Here is a 13873-nt window from a genome sequence, read left to right on the forward strand (position 1 = left end):
AAAAGTAGTCCGAGTACTCAATTTTTGTCGCGTATTCCAACTTTTTTTTTGTTTTTTGCCAATTTTTAGGAATATTAGGTCAGACTTTCTATGAAAAAAAAATTTTTTTTTAAATCTAATTAATTTGCATAACTAAATGGTTCAAAATTTTACACGAGATTTCCGCATCTCTCATTAAGTTGCCTCACAACTCTCCGCACACATAATACAAATAAAATGTAATCACTTTTAATGATTAGATTGACTCAACCAACGACTAAACTAATGAGCGAACGACTCGATTATTTATTTATTTATAATATATTTTTTTCCTTGTTTAGTCGCAACATTATTTGTTTTTCTCTTAACCAATTTTTACTTTTTTTATTTTTATTTAACACTCTTGTGAATAAAAAGCCTTTCAATTATTCGAATCGATTTGATCGATCATTATTACGATTAAAGAGGTTATTAGAGAGTGTTAAATAATGCGGTGATTATTAGAAGTTTTATGGCGAAAGAGATTAATTTTCGAATTTCAAAAGATTTAACTACTTTTATTATTTAGTAAGAGTAATTTGTTGTGGTTGATTAATTAGATGGGTTTATAGATGATTAAGGAGGTCATTTAAGTTTTTTTTTTTTTTTGGCAAAAAACATGACAAAAGTGAAATTTTGTTAAGACTGATGATTAGAAATGGAAAAATAATCAAAAATTTGTGATCCATAAAAGGATTTAAAGTTATTAAAATTTTGGAGAAATTTTTTTTTCTCATAGAATTAAAATTTTTAAAAGAAAGTTATTGATTTTGGGCAAAATTTAACAAATAAATTATTTTTAAATTTTTTTCCATATTTTTCTTTAAACTGATATTAAAAGACAATTTTTACTCTGAAACATTTGTTTTAAAAAATATTTTATTTTATTTTTTTGCAAATGTTTTTTTAAGAAGGTACAAAATATTATTTTTTTTGTTTCTCAATTTATTTTTTTAAAATTAAATTTGTCATTTAAAAATTTTTAAATAATAAAAAATCATAAAAAAAACTCTTTTAATTTGATAAATTCGTTATTTAAAAATTTTTTAATTGACAAAAATTCAAGAAAAAAAAATTATTTGATTTTTTTAAGAAATTTCTTGTTTAAAAATTTTTTTAAATAATAAAATTCATCTAAAAAATTTTTTTATGAATTTTATTATTAAAAAAAAAAATTAAATGACAAAGTTAATTAAAAATTTTTTTTTATGAATTTTGTTATTTTCAAAATTTTAAATGAAAAAAATTCAAGAAATTATTTTTTTTTATTTTTTAATGAAATTTGTTGTTTAAATTTTTTTCAATTACAAAACACCATAAAAAAATCTCTTTTGATTTTTTTATGAAATTTCTAGTTTAAAAATTTTTTAAAATTAAAAAATTCATCTAAAAATTTTTTTATGAATTTTATTATTAAAAAAAAAAATTAAATTACAAAGTTAATTAAAAAATTTTTTTTATGAATTTTGTTATTTTATAAATTTTAAATTGACAAAAATTCAAGAAAACATTTTTTTAAAAATTTTTTTTAAAGAAATTTGTTATTTAATTTGTTTAATTTGACAAAAATTCATTAAAAAAATCTTATTTTTCAGAAAAAATTGAAATTTGTACCAAATTCATTGAAATTTATTAAGTGCAAGCTGCTGTTTGAGCTCCATTAACCATTTCGTCAAGAGCTGTATTTAATTTTGCTGTTTGGAAATTTATGATGGCATACAAGTATCCCTCAATAAAACCAGTAGCTTGTCCTGTCTTGGTATTAAATGCATCAGCGATCGGCCCCATATGCAAATCTTCTTTCTAAAATTAAAAATTATTTCAAAAATTCCTCTAAAACTCAAAAAATCACTTACTTGTTGAACAAGTTCAATTCTCGGGATGGGAGTGAATTGATGAATCGCATTCATAAGTTGCATAGCAAATGGCTTCAAATCATACTTCGGAATTAAATATCTCACGTTTTCATGAAAAACTTCAATCAATCCTGTAGTTTCAGTCATCAAGTTATCCAAAATCGATCCCTGCATCGTTTCGTAAGCCACAAAATTCGAACATGATCGAGAAGCGAAAACGCTCAGCATCTGTTGGTACTTTGTCTCGATGTTGTTCAAGGAGTAACGGAAAGAGCTTACAGCTGCGTTAATGGCATCTTCAGCGGATGTCTTGCCAGCAGTAACAGTTGCTTGACGTGCGTTGATGTAAGGAACGTAATTCTGACGAACTACGGTGATATGGTTGATGACTTCTGTGTCAGTTACAAATTCGTTGATTAAGTTGGAAAAGTCAGATCCAACGAATTCAACGATATCCGGATAAACTTCAGTGAGACGAGCAGCAATGAGAAGCTCATTCGGGTTGAAAGAAGCTTTGCGAAGTGTGGTGAAGGTTGAATCGCTGGCAGAAGAGCCCTGAAAAAAATGAGAAATTTCTTAAAAAATATTTTTTTTAGAAAAATTTAATTAATACTCACAATTACGACAAAAATTGAAAAAATTGTTAAGAAATTCATCTTAATCTTCTTCAAGCAAGAAATTTAATACGAATGATTTTTATTTCAAATGATGAAATTTTTATATCAAAAGAACTTAGAATTTTTTGGGGATTTTTTTATCTTGAGTAAATGTTTGGCGACACTTGTGTAAATTTTAATATTAATAATGATTCAGTTGTTTACGAATAAAAAACACGCAATTTTTTGGCAATCAGCAACAAGAAAAAAAAATTCCAAAAAATTCATGAACTATTTAAAAAGTATTAAAATAAAGTATTTTTCAAATCTCGAAAAAAGTTTTAGAATTATTTTTTTTTTAAATTTTTTTGGTGAATTAATAACATTCTAAAAAATTTGTTTAAATTAAAAAAATTCATTCTTATTAAATTTAATTAATATGATTCTAAAAAAATGTAATAAAAAGTTTAGAAAATTTTCTATTTTTGATCTATTTTTTAATTTTAAATATATTCATTTTCTCAAATAACATTTTAGCAAAAAATTTAAATTTATATTTTTTTTAATGAATTAATTTAAATTTTAAATTTAATTTAATTTAATTTTAATTTAATTTTAATTTAATTTTAATTTAATTTTAATTCAATTTTAATTTAATTTTAATTCAATTTTAATTTAATTTTAATTTAATTTAATTTAATTTAATTTAATTTTAATTTTTTTTTGATTTTAATTGAATTTTAATTTAATTTAATTTCTAATTTAATTTTAATTTAATTTTAATTTAATTTTAATTTAATTTTAATTTAATTTTAATTTTATTTTAATTTAATTTTAATTTAATTTTAATTTAATTTTAATTTAGTTTTAATTTAATTTAATTTTAATTTAATTTTAATTTAATTTTAATTTAATTTTAATTTAATTTAATCTCAATTTTATTCTAATTTATTTATTTTTTTTCTTCCTTTTATTAAAAAAATATCAACTAATACCGAAAACAGCCTTACAAAATTTTGAGAACAACTGAAATTCAATTAAAAAATTTTAGAAAATCTCAGAAAAAACATTTCCTCATGACACCTGTTCAAAATTTCATCAAACCAGTCGTCTCCATTCCAACTGTCAATTTTTCCCTCGCACGCAACTGTTTTATAACCCTTTCGAATTACACAAAAAAAAAAAATTGAAAAATCCAAAAAATTCTCATACATAAATCACCTTATTATCGACAACCCGTTAAACTAACCATCAACAATTCGCGAATAAAAAAGAGACAAAATAAATTAATAAAAATCACGTTATAATAACATCGCGTTCACATTATTATAGCATTCCTAAAAGCAAGGCACAGAATACCAAAACAACAAAAACGTAGGTATTACTTAATTTTTTTCTGCCTTTAATAAAACATTTTTTTTTCATTACATTTCTCCATATATCACTCGATTAGCTGTGCATGCACCCAACAACATATCGCTAACGTAATAACGGCGACGGACAACGAGAGAGACGACAACGTGATGCGTTACATATGAAATTACATTTGATTTTTTTTTTCATTATTCGTAATGATACGTTTAATATTTTATTAATACACTTCATATTTTTCCCGCGATCCACACACACACATACGAAACCACAGACAACAACGCGCGAAGTGAAAGAAAGAAATGAGTGACTGCGATGAAAGGTAACTCATGAAGCATAAATTGCAACACGAAACGACGTTCGTTGGTTGGCGCGAACGACGATCGTGTTGATCGTGTAGCGTATTTTATGGTTATGTTCAATTTTTCCCTTTAGTTTGTTCAGACTTCTTCAGACTGTGAAAGAAGAAGGTCGTCTTTTTTGAGTCGTCAGTTTTTTTTTTGTTTTAAAAAAAATTATTATTCGGTTGGTTTTTTTACTTTTATTAATAAAATAATTATTTTTTTTTTTATTTTACAACAACAACAATATTAGTTTAACGGTTGCTTTACTTTTGTTTTCGTTTGCATTGGCGCGCGAGTGTGTAGAAAAAAGAAGAAAAGTGCTGCATGAAAAAAAGTGTAAAGTTTAATGCACGCTGCAATTTTCCATCCGTGAAGGAAAAAAATATTTCGCGCCCAAGTTGGTTGCTTATGAAAAAAAAAGATAATACCTTAGAGACAAGACTGTCTTAGAAATTTTAAATAAAAAAAATAAAAATTAATTAAAAAAAAACTAAAAAAAAACTCTTGAGAGTTAAAAGTGACAAAAAAAAACTTTTGGATACTTTTCAATTTTTTTAAAAGGTGAGTTTTGTTTATTATTCAATTTTTTTTTTTGTTTTTGTCGTTCGTCAGTAAATTGAAATCCAGTCCAGTCTCCGATCAGTTAATAATCTGAATGAAAATGAAGTGAAAGGTGGCGCCAATGTACGTCATTTATTATTTTTTATAAAATATTTATTTTTTTTTTTAATTCATCCAAAAGAAAGGCTTTCTTGGATTTTTTCGCAGGAATAATTTCTAAACCCACGTTTAAAACTAAAAAAAAAATAATTGTGCAATTTTAACTAATTAATTATTTTTTTTCTTGTGTTTGGTGAAATTTAAAAGTTCAAATAAAACATTTTTTTTTTTTTGGTTAAATCAAATGTTAATTTTTTTTTGTGGTTAAACACGAAAAAAGAACCGCCTTTTAACATCAAAAAATTTTTTGAGCAAATGTCAGATAATTGGCTACAACAAGGTTTACCCAATTTGTTTGTTGTCGCTTACAAGCTTTTTTTCATAAATTTTTTCTGCTGTTGTTGTTGTTGTAGAAATTACGAAATAGCGGATCTGAAACTTTTTTGTGCAATACTAAAATAAAAAAAATTATGAGTCATGTGTTTGAATGAATTTTCAACATGTTGCGGAATTTTTGGATCTCATGGGATTTTCCCGAAAGTGAAAGGACGATGTAAAAATCGAATTTTTGGTTTTTGAAGGATAGAGGGATGGTTTTGCGGTTTTTGTTTGACCTTGCCAAGGGACAAAATAATTAAAATTGGTTGATGGTCAAGTAGATAATTTGTGGTTTTAGAAAAAAAAAAATAAATTGACATAATTTTTAATTAGATTTTTGACATAAATTTTATATTTAAAAAAAAAATAAATTATATATATTTTTTATAAAAAAAAAGCTAAAAAATTCAATATTAAAAAAAAATTAAAACAGTTATATAAAAATGAAAATCATAGAAATATCTTAAAATTTGATGTAAAACAATTTCATCAAATAAGATGTAATTTTTAAAATAGCTTCAGGATGTTCAACTTTTGAGTTAAATAAATTCTTAAAAAAATAATAAAATAAAATAATAAAATTAATAAAATAAAAAAGTATTAAAATTATTATATTTATATTTAATAAAATTATTAAAAAAAATTAATAATAATTAAAAAAAAATTTTTTTGATTTTAAAAATTTAAAATTTTACTTCAATTTCAAGTTAAACTTCAAATAATAATTGAAAAATTGATAAAAATAATTTTTAAAATTTAGTCGAAGTATTTATATTCGTTTTGAAAATAAAAAAAAATAAAATTATGATTTTTTTCTTATATTTTTATTATTTATTTTTTTTTGTTTATTTAATTTTTATTAATTTATTTAATTTTTTAATTTCAAATGTTTTTGTATTGTTTTTTGATTATTTTTAATTAAAAAAATAATTTTACCATATTTTTCAACCTCAAAAATGTCTTTCTATTTATTAAAAAAATTTTGGAAAAATTAAAAATTTTTCATATATTTTTTTCTCTCCTTTAATAAGAAATTAAATAAGATTTTTTTGATTAAAAAACTTTTATAAAAAAAAAAATTATTTTATATCCTTATTAAAGGAATTTTTAAAAAAATTTAAAAAAGTGATAATTACCGTCCCTGACATTGAAACGCGGATACATTTTACATAAGAATGCATGTCATTCCATGCCAACTCTCCCCAAAAGCCAAAAAAATCAAATATTTGACCATATCACAAAACAATTAATGAACCGAAAAAAGTCAATTTCATGACGTAATTCACACATGCAATAATTTTTCTTCGTTTTTTTCCATTCCATGCGTATTATTTACGCCAAATATTTCGTCTTTCTCGAAAAAATTACTGGTTTCGATGCCGTCGTCGTCGTCTGACTGATCCGAAATCCGCATGTTTTACGTCAGTCATCGCATATCAATTTACATTAACATTATTGTTAAGGTCTCCAAAAACGAAACATGAGCAGGCCAAAAAAAAAAGACAAGACAAGATAAAAAAAAAACAAACAAAAGGAAAGCATTATGTTACTCTTTCTTTCTTCTTTCGCTTCACTCTCATTGCTCTGGACACATTATAAAATTTTTATAAAACGACCTTGCCAATGCTCTTTTTTTTCGTGTGTGCTTGTGTGCGAGTAATTGTAATGTGTAACATGTAAAAACGGTGATCATGTGTTGTTGTTGCGCCGTTCGTTGTTAGTGATATACATCTACGACTCACATTTAATGGCATCGACTGAAAGATGTAAAATTATGGTAGAAAGTGTGTCGATACAATTTCTTTCTCCTCACTGTTGTACTTTTTTTTTGTTAATAATTTTTTTTTGTGTCTTTGGATTAATGATAATAATAATAAAATATAATAATGGAGTGTAAATGTGGTTTTTGGGCTCTGTATAATTAACGGACAAGGCATCTCCATCAATTTTACTTTCAACCAACTTTTTTTTATTAAATATTTAGTTAAGGCGATTTAATTTAATATTTTTACCTTTTATTTTTACTTTTTGTCGATTTTTTTACATTTATTTTAAAATTTGAAACTTTATTTCAAAATTTAAAAAATTCATTTTGAGAGCTGAAAGTTCATTTCGAGTTCTAAAAAATTTATTTCGAGAGCTGAAAGTTCATTTTGAGGTCTAAAAAATTTATTTCGAGAGCTGAAAGTTCATTTTGAGGTCTAAAAAATTTCATTTCGAGAGCTGAAAGTTCATTTCGAGTTCTAAAAAATTCATTACGAGAGCTGAAAGTTCATTTCGAGTTCTAAAAAATTCATTTCGAGAGCTAAAATTTCATTTCGAGTTCTTAAAAATTTATTTTAAAGAGCTGAAAGTTCATTTCGAGCTCTAAAAAATTTATTTCGAGAGCTGAAAGTTCATTTCGAGTTCTAAAAAATTTATTTCGAGAGCTGAAAGTTCATTTTGAGGTCTAAAAATTTATTTCGAGAGCTGAAAGTTCATTTCGAGTTCTAAAAATTTTATTTCGAGAGCTGAAAGTTCATTTCGAGTTCTAAAAATTTTATTTTGAGAGCTGAAAGTTCATTTCGAGTTCTAAAAATTTCATTTCGAGAGCTGAAAGTTCATTTCAAGGTCGAAAAATTTAAGTTCGAGAGCTGAAAATAAAATATTTAAAAAAATTTGAAAATTAATAATTTTTTGATAAAAATAAATTTTCGCATTTTTTGACGAAAAAAAATAATAATAATTAAAAAAAAATTAAAAAATAAAAAAAAATAATAATAAATTTTTCTCCCCCTTTTGTCTTTAACCAAAAAATTAAATTCGACCTTATTCAACAAAAAAAGTTAAATCATTTAAATTTTAATCGCCTAAGTTTCTTGTTATTTCTTCTACACTTACAACTTGTCGCTTTATCATTAAAATCGCAAAATTTTATTATTATTTGAAAGATTTTATCATCATCGTGTCGAGATACAAAGTCATGCCGTTTAAAAATTTCACTCTCTATTTTTTTTCTATTCTCTCTTTTACAAAAAAAAAAAAAGACTAAAATCGACGCAAATTTTTGGATTGTCTCAACACCGCTTGTGGATGTTCATCGATTATGCTATCCGGCAATCTCAGAGCTCTCGGTAACGTTGGACTGTAATCCGGTCTTGGCGATTTTTTGTTGTTGTAACCTCGAACAAAGGCACTGGATGGTCTTGTTCTGCCTCCTTCGAGATAGGAAAATTCCTTGTCTGGATTGTGATTTAAGTGCAACGACAGAACAGCGGCTCTTTGATGATTGTTCAACGTTTGGGCTTTCGTAATTTTGGGTCGCGGAATTTCTGTGAGTGAATCACTGTTGCCGTAAAATGCTTTTGGGGCACTGCAAAAAAAAAATTAATTTTTTTTCAATTTTTATGTAAATTTTTTAAAACTTACAATGCGTCATAGCCCAAAATGTGATTTTTATGCCGAGTTTCGTTATGAATGTAGCCATGATTATCAAATCCTGATCTCACTTGGTTATGATGTTGAATGGCAAAGACATGACGAATCATGTAAAGTGCTAAGGAGACATTTATCAGCCACAAAACGAAGCCACGGAAGGAAATGGCGATCATGAGCCACGAAACTGTTCGAGCTGTGAGTAAAACGGTGATTTTTTCGGCAGTTTCGTATTCAAAAGTGAGGTCTTCTATTTTATTCTGAAACGAAAAAAATTAAAATTTTTGATTTTTCAAGCAAATTTTCTTACCGAAAGATTAAAATAGTCTCGTGACATGAAAATTCCAACGACAACATCCGCAATTGAGACGATCAAAGTGTTAAAAATCCAAAAATAAATGAAAAAATTCGCATTTTTCAAGCGATATTTTGTGACGTAAATGACTAAAAGTAATCCTGCGACGAACCAAAAGAAGCTGATTGTCAAAAAAGTCCACGAAATCGCATGTATATCAACTGGGCTCACAGTTTGAACGTCATCCAAGACAGAAAAAATCGAATCATTGAAATTCCGGGAGAGGCATTCGTCGTTTTTGAAGTATTGTCGATACATGGTAAGGCCTAAAATCGATTTCACAACATTTTCTTTCGTCACTTCGACATTTATTTGGCAATAATAGGCGATAATTGAGGTAATAGAGCCAGCTATCCATGCAAGGGACTGAATCTAAAAAGAAAAAAATATTAAAAAAATTAATTTAAGAGCTTAAAAAAACTTACAGTTGTAAAAATTGTCGCTAAAATGACAGTAGGTCTCAAAAGTGGGAACGATGGATACATTTTTCCCACTTTTTATATAATTTTTTTCTTTTAAAATCGAATTAAAGACACCTCTAAACGCGAATTACTCACAGAATAAACTGACAAATGTCATAAATTTATCAAAGGTAGTGATAAGAAAATTTACTGATAAGATTGTGATTGATATCGAATCGCTTGAGGTTATTTGACGAGCATTTTAAGTTTTGCTGAGATAAGAGATTTGATTAAATTTTGAGGGATTTTCTTCCTGAAATGACGATTAATTTCGGAATTTCTTATCAAAATTATTTTTTTTTTTGTGAATAATTTCTGAATTTTTAGTTGTTGTGATAATCTTGAACTTGAAGTTTTGACTGACAAAATGTCATCGAATGAGCTTCGCACCTTTTTTGATTTTTTATTAACACATGGGGTCTAAATGAAATTTCAATGATTAATTAATTAAAAACTCATTTATTGAGAGTTGCTGTAATAAAACTTAAAAAAATGCGCATTTCAGTAAAAAAAATTAATTAAAAAAGGTAAAAATATTTAAATATTAAAATTTAAAAAAAATTAAATTAAAAACAGTTTATAAATAAATATTGATTAAAAAAATAATTTAAAAAATTAATTAATTAAATTAAAAAAAAAAATAAAATTTTATTTGAAGCTTCAAAATTAAAACAAAAAAAATATAAATTGAATTAAATAATTTAATTTTTTTTTAAAATTTAAAAAAATTATATTTATTTTTATTAAAAAAAAAAATAATTATAATTTTAAATTACCTTTTCAATTTTAAAAAAAAAAATTAAAAAATATTTTTGGATAATTTTAAATTAAATTTAATTTTTTTAAATTAAATTTTTTATTTAAATTTTCTTTCAAATTATAAAAAAAAATTTAAAAAATTTAATTCCATAATTTTTCATAAGTTTAAAAAATTTATTATCAAAAACTATTTTGAAAAAGCTTCAAAAAACAAAAAATACATTTTTGTGCATTCAAATAAATCATTCAACAATATTTAATCGACCATCAATTAAATTTTTGGTAATAATAATAATTTGCAATTAAACAACTCAGTTATAAAATTAAACGTCTTTTAAAGTTCAAATTCATTTTCTTTGCAAATTTTTAACGGTTTTTGTGTTTTTTGTATTTTCAATTTAAGCAACAAGTTTTACGGAATTTTTTTTGATTTGTGTTTTTGGTTTTTTGTAATTCAATTTAGATTTTTGTGCTTTTCTATTGCTATGATTTTATAAAAAAAATAAAAATTTAAAATTTTCAACTTTAAAATTCTTAACCTTCCATCCACAAATCAAAACTTCCTTTCATCACAATCCAACCTACATCATTTTTGCCGACAATCCGCATTCACCATTCGCCAAAAAAAAAATCACCGTTTGTCACATCAATCATTGTCAGTGTTCGCTTGCGTTTTATGTTCAAAATCAATGCAAATCTAATTTAACTCTCGCTCTCCGCATTTTTTCAGTTACCTTTATTCAAATATGTACATTTCGCGTATTCACAGCTCTTTTGAACAGACAGCAGCCTCCTTTGTTTGTTCAAGCCCATTTATATTTGTAACAAATTAGTTTCGACAAAAAAATAAAGTTTACAAGTCAACTGAAAGTGAAATGAAAAACTTTCTTCATTCATTCCAATTCATTTCAAAATGCAATAACAATGACTTTGCAAAGTTACCTTTTTGTGCAGAAAAAAAAAATAAAAATCGGCTTAGGCTGTCACAATTGGCGTGAAATTCCGTCAAAAATGATCAAAAACGTATTAAGAGTCGGCTGTGTGGGAGTTTTTATTTCCGAAAAAAAAAATAATAAATAAAAATTTATGGAAACCAAAAAAAAAAAAAAGTAAAAGAAATTTTTTTCGCATTCACGACGACGACGACGTGATGATGTAATTCTTTTCATCTTTCACCAGTCAGTCACTGAACCATGCAAAGTTACCGAAAAAAATTCGTGTTATATAAAAATGACATGACAATCGCAACGCCTACTGTTCTGACGAATTTTTGGGGCTTCTGTAATTTTTTTTTCAGCAAAAAATAAAATAAAACAAAAAAAAAGTGAAATGACTCAAAGATCGACAAAAAGTTTCACTTTTTATATTTTTTTTTATAGAAGTTTATTAAAAATTATCACTTCTACCGCATAAAATTGGGACACAAAAGAAAGAAACCTTTTGTTTCGCAAATTTCAAAGCTAAAAAATAAAAAGCGACAGGCAGCTGCAATTTTCTGATCTTTTCACGCCGATAACGCCGCGTGTTAAAGGGCTTGCTGGCGTTGAATTGAAACAAAAGTGAATAAAATAAAAAAAAATAAATTGAAATGTTAATGTCTTCATTTTGTGCCGCATTTTGCCATTTTTTAACCGTTTTGACTTGCACAGTAATTTGCAGTCTTTGTTCTTTGTTTTTTTCTGCGTCGCAATTGCAAGTCATGGATTTTATTTCACCATTCAAAGGTAATTTTTTTCAGTTTAATGCGTTTTTGTGGACTTTTAAGACAATTGGATGACAAAACTTTTTTTTTCTCATTCACTTTTTTTATTTTTTTTAAATTAAATTTTTTTGAAAGTTCAGGTCTTTTGAAATTCACACAAAAAATCCAATAAATCATCGATCTGAGGTAAAAAATTCATTTAATGGTAATGACCTTGAAAGAAATGCATCAAAACTCATCAAAAACCTTTCCTTTGTGTGCAAACAAAAAAAAAATCGCGGGCGCAATAACCTGCCATCATCATCATGCCACTGCCAAATACAAACAAAACACTATCATTAAAAAAAAAGTTTTTCTTTGCCAAACAACCGATTGTTGTGATTACTACTCTGTTATTATTTTCTACCCATTTTCTTTTACATCATGCAATAGAGCACATCTATCGATTACAAAATAACCATAAAACACACATCACGCATTGCGCATTCCGTGCACTTGTTGCTTGAAATTGAAAATACAAAAAAAAAACACAGAAAAGAAATGCAAAGAAAATGAATTTGAACGGAGAAGACGTTGCATTTTATAGATGAGTTGTTTAATTGCAAACTTATTATTATTTGTTATTTAATTGATGGTCGATTATCAGTTATTATTGTTGAAGTTGATTTATTTGAATGCACAAGTCAATGTATTTTTTGTTTTTTGAAGCTTAGGTCAAGGAACGAGTTTTTGATTTTTTTTACGAAAAATAATGGAATTTTTTAATTATATTTTTTAAATAATTTTTTTATTTTTGTCAATTTTAATTTACATGAAATTAAAAAAAAAATAATAAAATTATTAAATTTAATTAAATTAAATTAAAAATATTTTTTTTAATTTAAAAAATAAAAATATAAAAAAAATAAAATAATTATTGAGTCAAAATAAAAATGTTTTCATAATAAATTAAAAGAATTACAAAATAATAAAATTAATTAATTTATTAATATTTTAAAATTATTTTATTTAATTAAAAAGTAAGAAATTAAATTAAAAAGCCTAATTTATTTCTTTAACAGAATTTATTTTTAAATTAAAAAAATAAATAAATGAATAAATATTTTCAATAAATTTATTGTCAAGACAAAATGGAGACAAAAAATATTAAAAAAAAAAATTGTTTAAAATTTCTTAAGAAATTAATTTTAATAATTTTTTTTAAAGGACAAAAATGAATTGAAAATTGTTGTTTTAAAAACAGATTATGATTAAAATATTTTCAAAATAGATTAAAAAGTTTTTATTTCATTAAAAGCCAGGAAGGTTTAATCGTTAATTTTTAACAAAAATAAAAAAATCTGAAAAATAATTTTTGTGAAAAATTCTGAAAGTATTAAAAGAGTAATTTTAAGTTAAAAATCTTATCAGGACTCTAAAAGGTTTTCTGAATAAAATTTTAAAAATTATTTTTTTTTTATTTTATATACATAGCTTATGACCTAAAAAAAAATAATTAAACATAACTTAAAATAAATTGAATTATTAATTAAAAAATAAAAAAAATTAAACTTTGAAATTTTTAAAATTTTGTAAATGTACAGAAAAGGAATTTTTAATGAAAAATAGAATAAAGCTTTACAAACAAATTTTACTTTTTTTAAATTTATTAAAAATCCCTTTTTTTAAGTCATTTGAAAATTTTTTTTAAAAATCTTCTTTTTCTCAAAAAACAAATATTTGATAAAAATTTCAAATCAATGTCAAAATTTTACAATTTAAACTCTCTGATGCATTCACTTAATCACGAAAAATTACTCAAACTGATCTTTAAATATCAACAATTGAGTAGTTTTTCGCCTAAATATCATTTTCAAACCCCAAATTATCCGCTTTAACGACCAAAACCTAATCAAATTACCCGATCTCTTGCCAAAAATTTTGCCATTCTCCGCAAAATAAATAATTAAACTGGATCAC

General features: G+C 24.4%; 1 protein-coding gene across 1 annotated transcript; it reads right to left on the minus strand.

Moving 5' to 3' along the window:
• Window positions 1–8137: 8137 nt before the first annotated feature.
• On the minus strand, window positions 8138–9547 carry LOC134831182 (uncharacterized). Its single transcript, XM_063844845.1, has 4 exons — window positions 9418–9547; window positions 8948–9364; window positions 8632–8897; window positions 8138–8575 (listed from the first exon to the last, which is right to left on the minus strand). Exons 1-4 carry the CDS (start codon window positions 9475–9477, stop codon window positions 8251–8253), a joined length of 1068 nt encoding a protein of 355 aa, XP_063700915.1. The 5' UTR covers window positions 9478–9547; the 3' UTR covers window positions 8138–8250.
• Between the last annotated feature and the right edge of the window lie 4326 nt (window positions 9548–13873).

Source organism: Culicoides brevitarsis, chromosome 2 (assembly GCF_036172545.1).
Source record: "Culicoides brevitarsis isolate CSIRO-B50_1 chromosome 2, AGI_CSIRO_Cbre_v1, whole genome shotgun sequence".
NCBI lineage: Eukaryota > Metazoa > Arthropoda > Insecta > Diptera > Ceratopogonidae > Culicoides > Culicoides brevitarsis.

Excerpts from the sequence above, each read along its gene's own strand:
- LOC134831182 (XM_063844845.1), bottom strand. The coding sequence starts at position 9,477 with ATGTATCCATCGTTCCCACTTTTGAGACCTACTGTCATTTTAGCGACA. Across the intron at positions 9,365-9,417 it reads TAGCGACAATTTTTACAACT|ATTCAGTCCCTTGCATGGAT; the intron begins GTAAGTTTTTTT and ends TTTTCTTTTTAG. Across the intron at positions 8,576-8,631 it reads ATTTTGGGCTATGACGCATT|TGCCCCAAAAGCATTTTACG; the intron begins GTAAGTTTTAAA and ends TTTTTTTTGCAG.